Raw genomic sequence first — 20,011 nt, 5'->3', positions numbered from 1 at the left:
CTTCCATTACAGTTATTAAACTACTTCGGAGAATGTATAAAAATGAAGGCTGATAGTGACCTCATATTCACTATAGCATGTATTTTTAAAAAAATGAGTCCTTAATTATATCTGTCTATAATTTCAGACAATTATTAGACAAATTATTTTAAGCAGTTCATAATGCAAAGAAATATTAAACTTTGACTTACCTATTGATTCAATCTGGAAATCAAAGGTGAGTTCTGATGATAATTTTCTACTGGATTTTAATCTTCCTTGGAGATTTACAATTTTTATACAACCTAGGGGGGAAAAAGTCACTCAGAAATGAAGACAGAAGATGTCTTATTAAAATAAGATGTTCATAAATAAAAACTTACAGTCCAAGCATACAAGAATGGTATCTCTCTCCAGCTGGGTTACATGAGTAACACTTGTCTGTGGGGTATCTATAACACAAAAAAAGCTCAGTAAACTTACAGAAAGCTGTAGTATTTAAAGCACAGAGACATTTAAGAAAAAGAATTTTGATGGTAATGGTATTTCAAATGCATATAAATTTTTACAGCATATATATAGTGGTTGAGCCAGACTACCTGGGTTCAAATCCATGTAATTGCTCAACACAGTAAATGTTAGTTAGCTACTGTCAATACTATTGGTGATGCGGAACCCATGGATATGAAGGGCTGACTATACTGTAAAACAAACTATACTTCAAATATTCTATAATGCAGCTCTTCCTTTTTTAAAAATCAGCTTTGCTATTACCCTGAGATTTGTGTATATATGTAGTTCTTACATTATGGTCCATGTATCAACATCATCAGCATCACCTGGGAATTTACAGAAATGAAAATTCTTAGGTCCCACTCTAGATCTAATGAATGAAAAACTCTGGGGGTGGGGCTCAGCAATGCGTTTTAACAAGTCTCCCAGTGATTCTGATGCATGCTCAAGTTTGGGCATCACTGGTATGCACTAAATATTCAATGATCCCTTTACCAACACTCCTAGTAAAGTGACCGAATGTCATTAAAAAGGTAAAACCACCTGATGGTTTTCAGGGAGGCAGGGCAACTGGAGCTATATAATATGCAAATTTTCAGGGACATACCATTTAAAATTACATAAAATAACTGAAAATTCTGAGAGTTATGAAATTTTTAAGTGCTCATGCTTTGTTTTAAATATTTCCCATGTTAATATACTTCAATATGTTAATGTTTCAAATGTTTCCTATGTTAACATGCATTTCATAGATTCGGTTTCATATTAATAATCAAAACAGATGCATACAAAATTGTCTAAAAATGTGAAACATAAAATGAAAAATATTAAAAATATTAGAATATACATAAACTTTTTTTTTTTTTTTTAGAAAAAGTGCTTTAACTGGTATTCAATTGGTCATATTAATGTAATTATTTCCAAGTAAGAGTAACACAAATGTGACTTCAAGGGTTACCTATACACCTTCGAGATAAACTGTTATATAAAATGTCATACGTTTTTCAAAAATCATAAAATGACTCAGGTATATAATTCATTTTATAGTAAGAGATACTGCAAAATTGTTTATTAATATACACCCAATACAGGACATTGAGGATCAAATCATTATCATATTCATTACTAAATATAAAAATTGGTATATGTGCTTGGACAAATTGCTTTAAATGTACCACATGAGTTAGCTATTTTAAAAAAAGTCATCTTCTCTTCTTCCAGTTTAATCATAGTTATTAAAGACTGGCTTTTTATGTAGTTTTGCTTAACAAGAGACATTGTAAGCTTATTACTTATAAAACCAGTATATGCATAACTTCATAAAAATCACAAACCTGATTCTGTAAACCATGAAGAGGTAGAATTTGGATTGACAGTCTCAAATCGAACCACCTGGTTGAAGTCTCTCCCTCTGCTGACACCAACACAAACTAAAGGGTACTCCTGTTCAGGAACTACCAGCATTTCAAACATTCTAAGTGGACATGGTATAGGAAAATCTATGTGCTAGAGAAAGAAACAAAAACACATTAAATGTAGGAAAACAAAGGTCAAATAATTCTATGACAATACGAAAGAATTTGTAGTCTTTTAAAAGTATATAAAATAGCTTTCTACGATAAAGACTGCTTCTTGTCATAGAAATTCAGGGTATGCAGAAAAATCTAAATTATGAAGTATCTTGATAAAGATGGTAGGTTTACCACTGTAAAAAGTTTTAAAGTTAAAAATCACACAATTTTAGGATATTAAGGCTGGAAGGGAACTTGTAAGTCACCTGTCCAACCCTCTCTTTTCAGAGTTGGAAACTAAGGTCCAGGAATCGGGTGACTGTCCCAGGGTCCCCCTAGCCTTTCTGGCAGTCTTCTTTCTCCCAGTTTGATACATTTTCAGTTATATTCCTCTGTCTTCTTAACCAACTGAGAAGACATGGATGAGAGACGTGAAATGTTAATTAGCAAGAAAAGCTTCTAAGTGTATTTAAAAATTTAGCCTCATATCTCAAGTGATTTTATTTAAAAAATTAAATTACAATACAACAAATTCTAATTTATATAAAATTATTTTTATATTGCTATCAAAAGAATAAAACAAAATTCATATTTTGAAGGTTTAGAAAAATAGATGGAAAATGGTAACTTCATTAGTAATCAAGGAATAAAATCACAATGAGATATTATACATACCCACCAAAAAGGCTAAAATTAAAAAATTGAGAAGAATGACAATAACAAGTATCGGGGAGGAATAAATGAATGCTCACGTGTTGGTGGTGGGAGTATAAATTGGTACAACCATATTGGTTAATGACATTATCTATTATTGTTGAAAACTTGCATTTCTTATGACTCTGCAATAATATTCCCAGGCATACATTCTAGAGAACATGAGTACACAGGTACAGGAAACAAAAGTAAAAATGTTCACGGCAGCACTGTTCAGAATAACAAAAAACTGGAAATAGCCCAAATGCCTGTCAACAGTAGAATGGATAAAATGATGGCATATTCACAGAATAGAAAATTATAGAGGAATGAAAATAAACAAACTGTAGCTATATCCAACAACCAGACAAATACGATGTTGCAAAAAAGAAGCCAGACACAAATCAATGTATATTTTATGATTCTACTCACATACTGTTGAAAAATTAGGTAATACTAATTCTAATCTTCAGGTATACATGCTTACATAGTAAAAAGAGAACGCTACGAAATTTGATTTGTTTTTTTCAACTGGCAACTTGTAAATTCTAAAGAAAATAAAAAGTTGCAATGGGGCTACTGTAACTACTAGTTTTAAACTGTTGGAAGATACAACATGGTCCCCTGGCTGGAACGTGAAGCTCTGTGTGCACTTGAGCCCGCATCCCTTCCTTCCCCATGGCTGCTCGTGTGCCTCCATCACACAGGCACAGACACTTCTTCATCGACATTTTCCCAACCTCCTTTCTACGAGCTTTCCCATTACCCCGGGGCACATGTTTTGGATAAAATTTGTCACATTTTTAATAAGGTAAAACAATTTTAAAAATTCTCTTTGAAACATAAGAGCAACAAGGCAGAAGGAAAACAATGCTTGTTTTTTTAAAGTTTTTTTGTCATTAAGAGGAAGGAAGAATATAGAAAGCATAAGGTTGTTTTTGAACACATCTGCTAAAGGGTTATAGTAAAGAAACATCATAAATACTAACCAAAATAATGTCAAATATAGAAATAAAATATACATATGAAAGTCCTGAAGCAGAGAGACACAGAAAGGAAAGGGGTTACCATGAAGGGAGGTGGGAAAGGGCATCTAGCTCTGGGAGTTTAAGAAAACGGGAAAGAGTGAGAAAGTCTTGAAGGAGACCTGCAAGCAGAACTGTCTGTAAGTCTACTGTCTCAGAATGCTGGTTAATAGGCCTCACTAGTCAGAGCCAGGCCAAGTGCCCTGGTGCCATCCACCTGGAAAAGAGAACCCATGGGTGGGTAATTTTTAAGCTTCCCATGTCTTCAAAATATGTATTTCCTACTACATGCTCTTGATACCTAAAATTCCTTTAATAAAGTGTCTTTCATTACATGTATTAGGATACATGGTTTAACATATCAGGTAACACATAAAATTCATTCATACTGGAGTTTAATCAGTCTATCAGTATATGTGAATAACAGATACGATGAAACTTTGTCATTTTGATACAGGATAGGAATGAAAGGAACAGGAAGGACATATCTAAAATAGACTAAGGAAGAAAAGGAAAGAAGAAGATAGGGAACGAAGCAGCTGCAGAAAAGTCCAACTGTGTAGACTTCACCACTCCATCTAAGATAAGGCATCCTTTTGTCAGACAGGCAAGAACAAACAGGAGCAGAGAACAAAATAATTTTTGCCATAAAAAGGCTATATTCAGTAGCTCTGCTTCAGAAAATTTATAAGGCTATTTTCCCCTCAGCTTTAGGTCTAAAGAATTTTTGTTTCAGTGAATTTATTTGTGAAATTACTATTACTTCAATAGGTTTCAAACTTTTAAAACTATTTTTTCATCTCTAGCCCTAGTTAATCTTGACGTTAATACTGACGTGAAAACTAAAATTAGATTTCTTAGTTGTATATAAGATTTTAAATAACAGGAAGTCAATACTTTAAACACCCTAATTCAATATTATCAAATTTAGAAAGAATTTCACTCCAGTTATATTCTGACTCCAATTTCTACTCAGAGATCAAATGTTCATGAAATAAGACTACTTAATTCATACACAGTAGCAAAGAAAACAATTTTAAAAAATTCATTTGGTATTTCCTTGGTGTAAACTGAGCCTGTACTTCATACATTTTAAAAAGTTAGTTTTTCCTCAAAATGTAGATTATAGCTGAATAATACTAAATATTTTCAAGGTCATGCATTAATTAAAGATTCTTGAGAAACTTAAGAAAAACAATTATCCATGGAAAGACATAGGCCAATTAATAGGTAGGCATATCATCGAAACAAATCAATTCCCCCTTATTATGGTCATCCCTTGTCTTCTTAGACCAAACACCAACCTGTAGATTGTTTCTCTGCTGTGATGGAGCAGGACCAACCAGAGAGTATATTCAAAACAACATTTCTCTGATCTTTTAGCACCTCCTGTTTCTGACATTAGTCTGTGTATGTGAGATACTCTGTATCCAGATCCCTACTGCCATATCCCTGAAATATTTCTCTAAACTCTTTCCAAATTTTTATCAGGCCAATTGAGTTCCTTATAATTGGCCGGTTTTTCACACCCTGCCATGTAATCTGAAATCATTAAATTAACTTGAGAATTAACTGAAAAAATATTTTTCTAAAGAAAACAGAAGTTGCCAATTGAGCTTTTGTACTAAGAATGTGATAGGCTGACTTTCATGCTTACCTTAATTAACATAAATTTCTGCATTGGTTCAACCCATTCTAACAGGACGATGCTAGTCTGAAGTGCCCCGCATAGGTATTTATGGCCTGTGTATGGATTTCTTACTGTTAAGGCAAAAAAGAAGCATGAGTTCTCTGACAATAATACAAAGTCCTTACAATAATAATTTCATGTTCAAAAGCTAGATGTCAGTTCAATTTCTTAATTAGACAGCAAGGTGAAAAAGAAACACTATTTCAGGTAATAGTAGGAAATGCCCTCAACACTTGCAGGATTTTTATTTGTATGCACAAATGAAACTGCTGGTTGTAATGGTGTTGAGAGCCAGGAAGGAGGGAGGACTTGAGGTCATATGTCAACAGGGAAATTAGCTGAGTAGCAACATCCTGAAAAAAGGGTCAAACTAAATTTACAGAGAAGTAGTCAAATTGATAGGATACAACACATTTAGGTGGTTCATAGGGTGCTTTTGGTAGTATATTCAGAGGCAATAATGTTTTGTTTCTAAAAATAAAACACTTCTCTATCTCCCTCCGTTTTTTTAAACTGTTATGGTCACTAGGAAATATCATAGACAGTATAATTGAACCTTATAATACAGGTTTAAAAACAATAAAATTGAATTGCCTCAGATTTTGTACTTTTCTTCTGGTTAAGATATAAAGCAAATATATTTGAAAGAGAGATAAAAAAAAATTAGACTGTAAAAAGAACAATAGTAAAATCTATAAACTTCACATAGATTTGAAATATTTAAATGGCAGAGGGGAGGTAAACAGCGAAATCACCCAGCCAAAGCAAACAAAAGAAAAACCTGGCAGCTTTCTCCTCCTGTAGCCTCATGGGGTTTTCTTAGCCACTCTGCAAAACAGGGGAGCTACATGTTACGAGACAGGTTACTTACCAACACAACACTTCTGACACCACTTGGTTTCAGGGATTTTTGCTGACACAGAAAATTTCCTAAATGTAAAAGAAAATGAGTATATAATACATGTAGGCAAACTCAGTCTATGACAAAAAGTGCTGTTGCAATCAGTGGAGAAAGTACGAGTTCAAAAATTGGTGCCGACATAATAGGTCATATGTTAAAAGAAAGAATACATTGGATTGCTTTCTCATGTCCCTCATGCAATTCCAAATGGATTAAGGATTTAAATATGGAAAAAAAAGACTTTAGCAGTATATGACTTTGGGATTTCTTTATAAAAAATGCAAAAAGAACAAATCACACAGGAAAATACCTATAAACTTTAACTGACATTTTTTTCCACTGATGCATCTCTAGCACCTCAAATTACAGGTGGCATTCAATTTGCTGAATTAGTAAGATTGGTTTACTAAAAGATACCAATGAAAAGATATGTCAAAAACTGGGAAAAGATATTTTTAGCACTTATAATAAATTTAAGCCATATAAAAAGTTGTCTTACCACTACAACAATTTAAGAACTTCTTTTATCTAGACATCTTTATTTCTCTACTCAGGAGAAGTGGGATACAGATTTTTCTGCAAAGGGACTTTAGGAATTCTGCAGACATCTGATTCAAATTTAATAGGTAAAAATACATTTTGAATTATTTTTTAAAGCTACAATTTAAAAAATACATACACACTCAAGTGTCACTTATAATGAAAGTTAAAATAATGGAGGCTGGGCTGGGCGCGGTGGCTCACGCCTGTTATCCTAGCACTCCGGGAGGCCGAGCGGGTGGATTATTTGAGCTCAGGAGTTCGAGACCAGCCTGAGCAAGAGCGAGACCCCGTCTCTACTAAAAATAGAAAGAAATTATCTGGACAACTAAATATATATATATAGAAAAAAATTAGCCGGACATGGTGGCGCATGCCTGTAGTCCTAGCTACTCGGGAGGCTGAGGCAGGAGGATAGCTTGAGCCCAGGAGTTTGAGGTTGCTGCGAGCTATGCTGAAGCCAGGGCACTCTAGCCCGGGCAACAGAGTGAGACTCTGTCTCAAAAAACAAAAACAAAACAAAAAAAAACTGGCGGCTGCTAGTGCATTAAGTTGTGTGAACCTCAAACATGTCCGTTTCTGTATACATATTTAAACTTCTTTTATATATGTAAATATGTCAAAGATTAGTCAGTGCTCTGTACTGGTCATTTTTAAAATTAGAGTTGTACAATTTTACATAAAATTGTACAGCACATGTGTGACATTCACTGTAATGCCAAACAAGCTCAGAAGAATCTTCTTGGTGGATGTTCCTGTCAGCATACCACTGACAAGAGAGTAATAACCAAGCATATATAACACTATGGTACTGTAATTTAACCTTTAATATGTTTTATATACTTACTTTATATTCATGAAAAGCTATAATAGTTACAGCTAACATATACTGAATCCTTACCATGTGCCATGCATTTTATATGTTCTGTGTCATTTGGTCCCAGCGATACTATGAGATAGTCATAGCATAGAAATCCAAGGCTTAGATTTTTGCTCAAGATCTTATAGTTAGCAATTTAGAGAGAAAAAACTCTCTTCTAATGTCAGTCTACCTGACTCCAATGTTCATAGTGATTCAACTTTGAGAAAAATCTACTGCTTCTCTTTATGCTTCTGTGTCAATTTAAATGAAGAGTATTCTGACTTTTCAAGGTAAGATGTTAAAAACTGTGAATCAAAATATTCTTGATACCATGACCTCTAAACAATGACACAGAAATTATTCAGATGCTGAGGCACTGAATGATTACAGTGGCAATCTAAAATATCCTGACTTCAAATTTCTGGTTAAAGTATCTCATTGCTCCCTTGACTAAGTTATATTAGGAAAAGCTTTACCTTTTATTTTATAATTATCTAATTATAATTAGACTTGTAATTTTAAAATACCCCTTTCATATACATTGGAGATTTTTCGTAGCTTAAAACAAAAATTCCTCACAGCCTTAACCAAACTGCTTTCCATCAAAGTGCTCTTTCGAGTTTTAAAAAATCTGGGCCGGGCGCGGTGGCTCACGCCTGTAATCCTAGCTCTCTGGGAGGCCAAGGTGGGCGGATTGTTTGAGCTCAGGAGTTCGAAACCAGCCTGAGCAAGAGCGAGACCCCAGCACTACTAAAAAAAATACAAAGAAATTAATCGGACAACTAAAAAAAAAAAATACATAAAAAAAATTAGCCGGGCATGGTGGCACATGCCTGTAGTCCCAGCTACTCGGGAGGCTGAGGCAGGAGGATCGCCTGAGCCCAGGAGTGTGAGGTTGCTGTGAGCTAGGATGATGCCACGGCACTCTAGTCCGGGCAACACAGTGAGACTCTGTCTCAAAAAAAAAAAAAAAAATCTGAACCAAGCTCATGATAAGTTTCCACTGGCAACAAGTTTAATGTTCCTGTCCACACTTGTAAACTTGTCTCCTGGCTCCCAAAGCTAACTTACAGTTTAAGTTACTGAACTGGTCAAAACCCAGGAGGATTAACCACTGGGTTCTGAAATACCATAAGGAAGACTACTACCTGGACAAGAACAATCAACTATTAAGTATGGCTTAGAATTAACTTTTATCAAATTTTTCAAAATAGGGTTGTGGGCAGCATATTGAAATGTCATAAAATTTTAATTAATGTTCTACAGTGATCTACACACTTGCCTTAATTTTAGTCATGATTTTACAAAATGCAATTAACACTTATTTTACCAGCACACGATTAACTGGAATTTTAAGTTGACCAACATTTTTTTTTGAGACAGAGTCTCACTGTGTTGCCCGGGCTAGAGTCCCGTGGCGTCATCCTAGCTCACAGCAACCTCAAACTCCCGGGCTCGAGCGATCCTCCTGCCTCAGCCTCCCGAGTAGCTGGGATTACAGGCATGTGCTACCATGCCCGGCTAATTTTTTCTATATATTTTTAGTTGTCCGATTAATTTCTTTCTATTTTTAGTAGAGACAAGGTCTCGCTCTTGCTCAGGCTGGTTTCGAACTCCTGAGCTCAAACAATCCGCCCGCCTTGGCCTCCCAGATAGCTAGGATTACAGGCGTGAGCCACCGCGCCCGGCCGACCAACATTTTTAATGTATTTAATGGAAGATATTTTAGGGTACATTACAGGCACAGTTCAATTTACCATGCCTGATAATGATGAAAATGGGTCTATTTTGGCCTCAAAAACCAGGGTAGGTACTTTACATACATAATTTATCATTTTCAAAACAACTCTAGAAAATGAGTATACTGATTCCAGGATTTAAATTCAAGTCTACTTGGATTCCAAAGCTCATGCTTTACTAAAGAATTGTAATATGGTACAGTGAGTACCTATCTTCAGAGGGAGAACCATGAGGCTCTCAATTTTCAGAATAAGAACAGCTCAAACGAAGTTTAAGTTGTGTTTACTGTACAGCAGAAGAAATGGCACTAATACATACATGAAATATTATCATGCTGTAAGTGTTTTTAGATTTCCTGCCAATAAGTGAGAGAACTAAGAGTGGATTTTATAGTAATTAATTACTAGATAATGAACCTCAAGAAAGTGGGAAGAACATGTTTTTGGGTGTTACTAACACTAAAGATTGACTATATCGAAATCCCTGAAATAATGACTTGGAGGTGAAATACCCTTAGAGGTAAAATCATACTATATGGAGACTCCTTAAAGGAAGAGGCAATATTGTATTCAATTCTGACTCATCTATACACAGGACACTTCACGCACATCTAGTATATTAAGTAAAATTTGGAAGAATTGGACACAGCTAGAAACAAATAAGCTAAAAAACTCTCTGCTGTAAGAAAAAGATATTAAAACATGAATGCATTAGAGTTTATGTGCCTTATATTCCTTGAGGGTACTTTATGTGTATCTTATATATACTTGAAAGCTTGGTGGTCAGTTTCCAAGCCCACAGGAATTTACGATTATCAAGTTAGAAAGTTGGATGGAGAAGTGCTGTAAGTAGGCAGACAAACAGTAGCACGAAGTGGCAGCTGAGAGAAAAAGAGGGGCAGATAAATTATATGAGAAGAAAGAAAGTCCCCAACCTAGTTCTTGAGACTAGGTATAGGAGCCACATCCTTAACTCAAACTATAGATATAATAAATCCAGTTCATAATCACAATTCTGAGTATTCAGGAAAAGGTTCAATCATATTTGATATAATCTATTTTAAGAAAATAGAAAAACATGCAGTATATTTTTAAGTAATTTTCATCAAAAAGGTTAATTTTTAAAAAGATATTGTGTACAAGGGGCAAATCTTAGCTATAACGTAAACTCAGCAATTGAGAACAACAGAATCTCAAGGTACTTGAAAGCTCAAGTTTTACATTAGTTGTTCTTACATTAGTTGTTTTTTAACAAATACTAAACAGAAAGAATGGCTATATTATAAAGCTTTTATAAAATACAATTCATACAAGACTTAGAAGATCTTTTAGTCAACAAATATGGTCCAATATTATAATGAACAAAAGGAAGAACACAGCATAATACAAAATTCTTGAAAGTAGAAAGGCAAAACCCCTCAACTTCTAAGTAATTATTTCCTAATGCAAAATTATTCAAATCATTTTGATTTTCTAGGTTTACAAACTGTACTTTGAGATAAATTTTATAGTTAACACAAATACATACGTCAAAAGGAAAGGCACTATACGTGATGTAAAATTAAGGAAAATTACAGAAAAAAATTAGTTTTTACCTTGCAGAAACACAGAATACTTCAGAGAGAAAAATGTGTGATGTAATTGCAAAGTATAAAGTAGAAAAATTTTAGAACAAGTGTGTGATCAATAAACACTTATTAAAATACATTACTTATGATTTTCTCATTACACATGATTTCTCTTAACCAAAACTGAAAGTTTTTACTTTCTGTAGCATAAGTATTCATTAGAATGAATTATTAACATACTATCTCTTAGGATGAAAACATAATTAAATGTGCCCGTACCTTGGCAGTATTCTGTCAGGAAGTTTGTGTGCTGGAATAGCAACAGGTAACTTTTGCATTTGTCTTGCATAATCAAAAAGCCCTGGTAAATTATGGGAATAAAGCTGAGAAGCTTTACCTGTAGAGAAAAATAAATATCACATAAAAACTAATAACAGTAACAATTATAAGGTATTTAAAACCTAAAATACGTACCAGATATTGATAGCAAGCAGTTGTTCATTACATATAACCATGTACACCTTCGAGGGAATAGCTGATAAAGAAAAACCAAAACACAGTTTACAAAGAATAATAATATTCAAAAATAAAAAAAAGAATTTACAAAATAACATACTTGTTCCATCGATGTTTCATGAAGTTCATTAAGATTCAGAGTATAAATCCCTTCTTCGGCACCAAATATCAAGTACTGATCTGAAATAAAAATAATTCACTGACTGATTTTGGTAAATAAGATACTTTTAAAAAGGATTTATACAATCTAAAATTCAGTAAATATGTGTTAATATATAAAAAAAGAATTACTGAGATTTATACGCAGTAAAAACTTGTTTTTAATTTTAATACAAAGAAGTTAGACACTCTAGACTAATAAATTGAGTTATATGTAAATATTATCCTCAAAGCAGTGAAGAAAAGTTTTATGTAAGGGAGGTTCTTAAGACTGGTTCTGAAGACTGAAGCTGGACTCTTCACTCTTCAGAGCTAAGAACTGGCAGAGAATCTGCAGCTCCTTTTCCTAAAACCCACTTAAGAGAGGATCATGTACAACTGACATACAGAATGTAAATCAAGAACAGCTGACACAGACTCAAAATATTTTTACAGATTATTATTTTTTCAGGGTTATTACTACAAGCATTATGGTTAAAAAAAAAAAACAACCAACCAGGATCTGACTACTGCCTATTAAAAAGTTAACTAAAACTTGGATACCTGCTAGGGTACTCAATATCTTCTAGAACTATGGTCCCCAAACCCTGGGCTGTGGACCAGTACCGGTCTGTGTCCTGTTAGGAACCGGGCTGCACAGCAGGAGATGAGCAGCAGGTGAGCAAGTGAAGCTTCATCTGTATTTACAGCTGCTCCCCATCACTTGCATCATGGCATAAGCTCCACCTCCCGTCAGATCAATGGTGGCATTAGATTCTCATAGGAGTGCAAACCCTACTGTAAATTGTGCATGTGAGGGATCTAGGTTGTGCACTCCTTATGACAATCTAATGCCTGATTATCTGAGGTGGAGCTGAGGTGGTGATGCTAGTGATGGGGAGCAGCTGCAAATACAGATTATCATTAGTAGAGAGGTTTGACTGCACAATAAATGTAACGTGCTTGAATCATCCCCAAACCCCACCATTCCGTGGAAAAATTGTCTTCCATGAAACTGGTCCCTGGTGCCAAAAGGGTTGGGGACTGCTGTTCTAGAAGATATTAAAAGCCTATCCATGGTCCTGTCTGATCTGTTTATAAGATAATGGTCAAGAACTTCTCCAGACTAAAGGGAGGCACGTTGAGAACAACATTGAATGTCAAGAGCATGCCTAAATTGACCAGCATTTAAGATTAGTACTGGCAGATTAATGGCATGAGATTTGTGGTCAGACAGAACAGGGTTTAAACCGAAGCTCTCTACCACCAATTGGCTATGAAACAATGAACCTCTCTAAGTGTCAGTTTCCCTAACTGTGAAATCAAAGTACCTACATGGATTTTCAGAAGCTTTAATAAGAGTGTGTGCGTATAAATACACACACCCATATAAAATATTCACATGTCTCTGTGTATCTTAACATAGATGGATATTAAGATACAGACATATAGTGAAAGGACACACAGCCCTTAGTCAGTGCCTAATGACAACTATTTTGATTATGACCCCTTTTGAGGTAAGAAATCCTCCAAAGTAGTCCCTAAACCCTGGAGGGGGGGATCCTCAGTAGCTAAATTCCTTCAGTAATGGCTGTGTCAAATAAATAAATAAAGATATTAAACTATTGTACAGCAATAGAAGGCACATTTCTGGAGGAAGTTAGGGTGGCATTGAGTATATGGCGTCACCATATTGATACAGTGACTATACAGTGGAATTTTAATGTTATGTGTCACCTGAAAGACTGATAATAGCACAGAGAAACGTATTTACCTTAAAATCTAAGAAAAAGCATACTAAAACTTTTTTTCAGAAATATTCAGAAAATGAATAAATTCAAACACTTTCATGGCTTCAGGTGAAAGAAAAATTAGGAAGATAACAGATAATAATACAGTACTACCTCTTGTATCTGGGTTTATCCATGATGTTGCACAGTGAATTTTCAAGGGACACCCATTAAAAACCTTCGAAAAACATGCACCCATCTAGAAAAACAAAGAATAACCAATATGAAACAGTGACAAATAACAGTCTTTAATATGACGTATATATAAAATATAATTATTTTCTATTTTCATGTGGGAGACTATAGATGATACACTGAAATTATGATCTTCACATCTACAGAAATAAATGTATCACAGTCATTTGCCTAACAGTGGGTACCATAATGATTTCACTTGAGAAAAAGAGAAAAAAAATTCAGTCATATTTTATTTTTTCTATCTTTTCAGCTAAACAAAGCACTAATAGCAAGCAATTCTACACAGTAATTTGTTTATCAGAGTATCACTCCCAAGTCTCATATCAAGAGCCATACAGTATTCCCTGGTAAAAGGGAAATCATAATCTCTACAAAGGCAGAAATTTTTCTTGTTTTGTTTCATAAGCCTAAAAATGGTATTAATCACTGAATTTCACATTACAAAGTGAAAGAGTATGATTGATTTGGAATTCAAAATTCGTTTCTTTTTTTCTTTGAGATAGGGTCTCATTCTGTCGCTTGGGCTAGAGTGCAGTGGCATCATCATAGCTCGCTGCAACTTCAAACTCCTGGGCTCAAATGATCCTCCTGTCTCAGCCTCCTGAGTATCTGGGACTGCAGGTGCGCATCACCACATCCGGTTAATTTTTTCTATTTTTAGTTGAGACGGGATCTCGCTCTTGCTCAGGCTGGGATTTGAAATTCATAATATGTGCTTCATCCTCAAAACATAGACTTTTTTTTTTAACTAAGCAATCTGATTATTTACCCAGAAAAGATTCATTAAAGAGCTTTACCCTTTGATGTTAATATTAACTTATCAAGCCTATTTACAAATCCTTTGGATAATAAATACTTTATAATGAAATATAGTATCACTTATTTGAACTTTACATTGTATCTTCAAAGAGCAAAATGTTAATTTTGAAATTACTGTTTTGGTTAAATACTCAAAGTAGAAGAAAGCTTACTCATGTAATCACTTTTACTATTGAGGGAAAAACTCTGCAAAAATATCTGGTTAGAGGAAATTTCTGTATTTACCCTGCTGTCCTAAATTAGCATTGTGCATCACTTTATATCAGGAATATTTTATTGACAAACATGGAGGTAACATGTTGAGACAACACATTGACTAGCTGACTGTAATGGATTAAAATAGTAACATAAAATAATCAAAACAAGAACCTTAAAATTTCCTTTTCAATGATAGAAATCTACCAATTTTTTATTTTTTTTAAGATTTTAGTACCAAAAAAGTATCGATGGTATTGTCTTAGCCTGACAATACCATCAGGTGGTAGGAGATCAATAAAAACATGTTTTTATGACATAGGGCAGAAATGGTATCACTTAACTAATCCTAATAATTACCTTTTATGATGGTTACTGAAATGTGAATTTAAGGTACTGCTAACCCCTAGAAACCCAAATGACAAAATGAAGAACAAAAAATCAAGCCAGTTCCCAACCTTAAACTAATTTGTAGCTGGATCCTATCTGGCATTTCATGGTTAGCAGTTTTTCCTATCAAACTGCATACCTGAGATAAGAGTTTTATCTTACAGCAAAATAGGAAGTTTGTCCTATTATACTTATTTCTGTTATAAGTATATATATGCTGTAAATATAAAGTATATTTTATAAGTTAGTATTAAAATAACTCTTAAATATTTATAATATAATGTAACACATTAACTGCCATGCGAGTTGTATTTAACTCATGCTAGTTTTGAGCCTGGGGCCTCGTGAAGCATATGTAACTCACATGTCTCTTTACCTTGGGAGCTGCGTGGTGCATAGGCAACTAGTGCTACCACGCTGTAGCATACATGTTATGTGACGGGTGGCCTCCTGGGCAAAACCCTGCAGTTGGTTCATGAAAATCTTACTTATTGATGTTCTTACTATTACAATTAATATTGGCAATTTAATTTCATATAACTCATGCACAGAAAACAATAAAAAACAAATTTTTCATTAAATTAGAAAGGATTGTTTTGTTTTTTATTCTATTTTCATAATAAAACACCGTGGCCCTAAAGAAAATATTTTTTTTTCTAGTGTGGCAATGTATTAAATATGTTATAATATAAAGTGTGTGTACTTTACAATATTAAGCATAATTTATACTTTATATGCTGTACTAATTAAAAAGTAGAGTTAAAAAGTAAAAAGCCTAAAAGGTAGAGTTGGGAGGTCAAACACTAGAAAAACTAAGCATGTCTTCTAAAGTAGTGCTATATAAGGATTTTTTTTTTCTTTTTAATTTCAAAATATTAAGGGAGTACAAATTTTTTTGTTACATGGATAGCTTGTCTAATGCTTAAGGTAGGGCTGTTAGCCCACCCATCGCCAGAATAGTGTTCATTGTATCCGACAGGTAAGTTATATCCCCCCCCTTCTTGGTTTCCAATGTGCTTTACATCTCTTTGTGCCCATTGTTTAGCTCCCAATTATTAGTGAGTACACGTGGTGTTTGTTTTTCCATTCTTGAGATACTTCACTTAGGATAATGGTCTCCAGTTCCACCCAAGTTACTGCAAAAGATGTTATTTCATTCCTTTTTATGGCTGAGTAGTATTCCATGGTATACATATACTACATTTTCTCTATCCACTCATGAACTCATGGGAACTTAGGCTGATTCCACATCTTTGAAACTGTGAATTGTGCTGTGATAAACATCTGAGTACAGGTGTCTTTTTGGTAAAATGACTTTCCTTTGGGTAGATACCCACTTTAGGGACTGCTACATTGAATGGAAAGTCCACATTTATTTCTTTGAGGAACCTCCATAGAGATTTTCCACAGAGGTTATACAAATACGCAGTCCCACCAACACTGTGTAAATGTTCCTTTATCTCTACATCCATGCCAGCATCTACTGTTTTTTGACTTTTTAATATTGGCCATTCAGACAGGGGTAAGTAGCATCTCAATGTGATTTTTATTTGCATTTCCCTGACTATTACTGACATTGAGAATTTTTTCATATGTTTGCTAGCCATTTGTCTACCTTCTTTTGAAAAACTTCTGTTCATGTCTTCTGCCCACTTTGTAATGGGGTTGTGTTTTTTGTTATTGTTGTTGGTCAAAGGACACAAAAATTCAGCTAGACAGGGAGAATAAGTTCAAGAGATCTATTGTATATCATCATGACTACAGTAAATAACAATATATTGTATACCTAAAAATGGCCAAGAGTAGATTTTAACAAAAAAGTAAGTATGTGAGGTAATGCATGTATTAAATAGTTTGATTTACTCATTCAGTAATTATAATTACTAAAAAAAAAATTATACACAATTTTTACTTGTCAATTAAAAAAATAAATAAAAAAAGAGAAAAAGAGAGAAAGCATGGTCTAATTTAAAACAAAAAAACCCAGCGGGGCGCAGCGGCTGGTGCCTGTAATTCCAGCACTTTGGGAGGCTAAGGCGGGAGGATCGCTAGAGGTCCATAGTTTGAGACCAGCCTGGGTAAAACAGCAAGACCCCATTTATACAAAAAATGAAAAAATTAGCTGGGCATAGTAGCATGTGCTCGAGCCCAGGAATTGGAGCTTATCACGAGCTATGATTAGGCAACTGCATTCCAGTCTGAATAGAGCGAGACCCTGTTTCCACATGAACAAACAGAACAACGTGGACTATGTAATACAGGACATCTAAATTCCGGTTAGAGTTGAGTGGAATTTTGTGATCTGGGTGACTGAGATCTTTGGGTCTCAGTTTTACTCATGGGAAAAATAAAAGGTTGGGCCAGATGTTCCTTCAATGCTCCTCCTTGTTCTAAAATTCCATGGTTTTGATCACTGAAAACATGTCAGATAAAAAGTCATATCTACATTTTGTACTTCCTAGTATGTTCATGGGCCTCTTTCACATTTCTTCAAAAATAGCTGCAAATGAGATTATTAACAAATGTTGGAATCAAGGTGCTTTAAAATGTATAATTTATCATAATTTTATTTTGAAAAGCTACTTTTAAGATATAATCAAATAATATTTCAAGTAGCAATCTCATAGATTTTTTTCAAAAATAATGAAAGTTCTTTTAAACAGGAAAAAAATCTAACCAAAGATACAAATTCAAGCAATTATTTGTCATTGTACTTAGTTTAAAAACTTGGCCTATTTGATATTTAGTACTTACATGCACTTTAGGTGTTGGGGGAAGACCGTTACTAATAGGCTTCTAGAAAAAGAATACATACATGATTACACATTTTTTGCTGCTGCTTTGTATAATAATACTATATTTCAAACATATTTATCCAAATAAAATACACGAATACATTCTGTTTGTAAAAGAAAACATTATAGATAAGGCTGAAGTTTCCTATAATGCTTTCATGGTGTACTTATTTCTAGTATTTGTCCCCCAAAAACCAGTTTGGTGTGTAACCTTCCAAATCTTTCTCTAGGTAAATGAGACAGACGTACTTATATATTTGTACAGCTTTGCAGACTTTTTTGGTATATCTTTACATACACACCCCCAGAGAAAATACCGTTTTTGTGTGTGTTTTCAAACATAAAACACATGCACTGTTTATCTACTTGTTCCCTGCCTTAAAACTGGGTTTTGGACAGCACTCCATATCAGCCATACAGACCTACTTCATTTAACTGCAACATAGTATGAATATACATACTTTATTTAGATATTCCATGTTATTGGATATTTAGGTTATTTTCATTATTTTACTATAATAATGGTGGAATGAATGCCCCTGGGTATACCTTTTTATGCAGGGTGTGAATGGTTTTTTTCAGTGTATACTGTGGGAAGTGAAACTACTGGTAATGGAGTCTGAACTTGACATTTTAGCAGATGCTGACTGCCAGACTGCCTTTCAGAGTGTGTATATCACACATCACATGTACCAGCAATGTCCAAGAGTTCCTGGTTCCTTATAGTCTATCAGCAATATTATCAAGCTAATCGGTAACACATTTTTCATGTGTTTCTCATTAATCTGTATGCCTCTTTTGCTAGGAATGTTGAGAATCTTTTAAAACACTGTCTATTTGTTATCTGTACTTCTTTCTCTGTGCACTGTCTTTTCCCATTTTTTTTACTGAATTTTTTTCGTATCTATTTGTTGGAGTTTTAAAGATATATTCTAGATTTGAATACTTTATCTGTTATACATATAACAAATACTTCTCCTAGTCTGCAGATTATCTTAACCATGTTTACAACGTGTTTTGTCAATTAAAGTTTTAAATTTTGATGAATTCAAGTATATTAATCCTTGGTCGGAATATACAGACAATTATAAGGAAAGCAAACGTAGCACATTTGCTCACCCACAATATCCTCAAGAATGGCAGATATTTTTCCAAAGGGCCACATTCCTGAGTATATGAACTACCCCCTTGAGAGGGAAGCTCTTTGGGTTATATTCAGACATGAATTTCATGAAAGTCTAGATTTCTTTCAAAGTTAATAACAGCATTTTCAGAAATGACATTATAATTTTCTCCTCGATCTGACATAAATCAGAGTCATTTAAACAATGAGATAAAAGCAAACAAAAACACTTGTTAATTGATTTCATATATATGATGCAAAAATATGAAATGACATTTCTGAAATTAAGATTATATGACATTTTACTTTGTAGCTACATTTCTGAGAACATACAACATATTACTGCCAACAATTTCTGACAACTTTTTATTCCATTTTGCAAATAACTTACGTACTTTTTTCTCATACTGACATTCTTAAATTATCTCATGTCATCATCTATCTCAGCAAAACATTTTTAGTTAGGGAGCTCTGAATATTACAACTCTCAGATTTAACTTAAGTACTAACAAAACTGGCTGTAAATAATTTGAAGAATTACAGCAGAAACTGTAAGCATGCTTCAATATACCACAGATACTGCTTATCCTATGATAGAGCCGTTGACATATTTATCTCAGAATTACTGAGACTGTTAGTTCCTTGTCTTAATTAAGTAAGGTAGCAGAAAGAGTTAAAAATGCATACATAAAAAATGCTTACATCTCCCAAAGGCAATTACATACTGCGTTGCAGTCACTGAGCTGCATTGTTGTGCTGTTACCTTAGCAGGGCTGCTAAAATTTAAACTGTTCAAAGCAAAAAGGCACTGCTCAGCTGGACAGAACTTCATAAAACCCATTCTTGAAGGACCTTTTACACTTTTGTTAAAAAATGTCCTAGATTTCACAAATTACAATGAACCACAGTCAAATGTCTTAATTAAATTTTTAAAAAATGGTATGTCACATTCTATAGCAAAATCTTTTTAAAAAGTTAAATATAGGACAAAAGCCTCTAGTGATGTGCTTCTTGCACAAACCACAG

General features: G+C 34.0%; 1 protein-coding gene across 2 annotated transcripts in view; it reads right to left on the bottom strand.

Annotated features, from left to right (window-relative positions):
- MAP4K3 (mitogen-activated protein kinase kinase kinase kinase 3) overlaps window positions 1–20,011 on the bottom strand; it is a 163,632-nt gene that overhangs the window by 10,051 nt on the left and 133,570 nt on the right. For both annotated transcript variants that reach the window (XM_012653844.1, XM_012653845.1), the window contains 10 exons: window positions 17,822–17,863; window positions 13,580–13,664; window positions 11,638–11,717; window positions 11,496–11,556; window positions 11,301–11,418; window positions 6,283–6,341; window positions 5,379–5,482; window positions 1,827–1,998; window positions 363–431; window positions 192–284 (listed from right to left, as the gene is read on the bottom strand). In XM_012653844.1, coding sequence (XP_012509298.1) covers window positions 192–284; window positions 363–431; window positions 1,827–1,998; window positions 5,379–5,482; window positions 6,283–6,341; window positions 11,301–11,418; window positions 11,496–11,556; window positions 11,638–11,717; window positions 13,580–13,664; window positions 17,822–17,863 — 883 coding nt within the window. The remainder of the gene's footprint in view (window positions 1–191; window positions 285–362; window positions 432–1,826; window positions 1,999–5,378; window positions 5,483–6,282; window positions 6,342–11,300; window positions 11,419–11,495; window positions 11,557–11,637; window positions 11,718–13,579; window positions 13,665–17,821; window positions 17,864–20,011) is intronic.

This window comes from Propithecus coquereli, unplaced genomic scaffold, assembly GCF_000956105.1.
Source record: "Propithecus coquereli isolate 6110/MARCELLA unplaced genomic scaffold, Pcoq_1.0 Scaffold43, whole genome shotgun sequence".
NCBI classification, from domain to species: domain Eukaryota; kingdom Metazoa; phylum Chordata; class Mammalia; order Primates; family Indriidae; genus Propithecus; species Propithecus coquereli.
The sequence above is the reverse complement of the archived record's forward strand: the minus strand, read 5'-3'. Positions and strand labels throughout refer to the sequence as shown.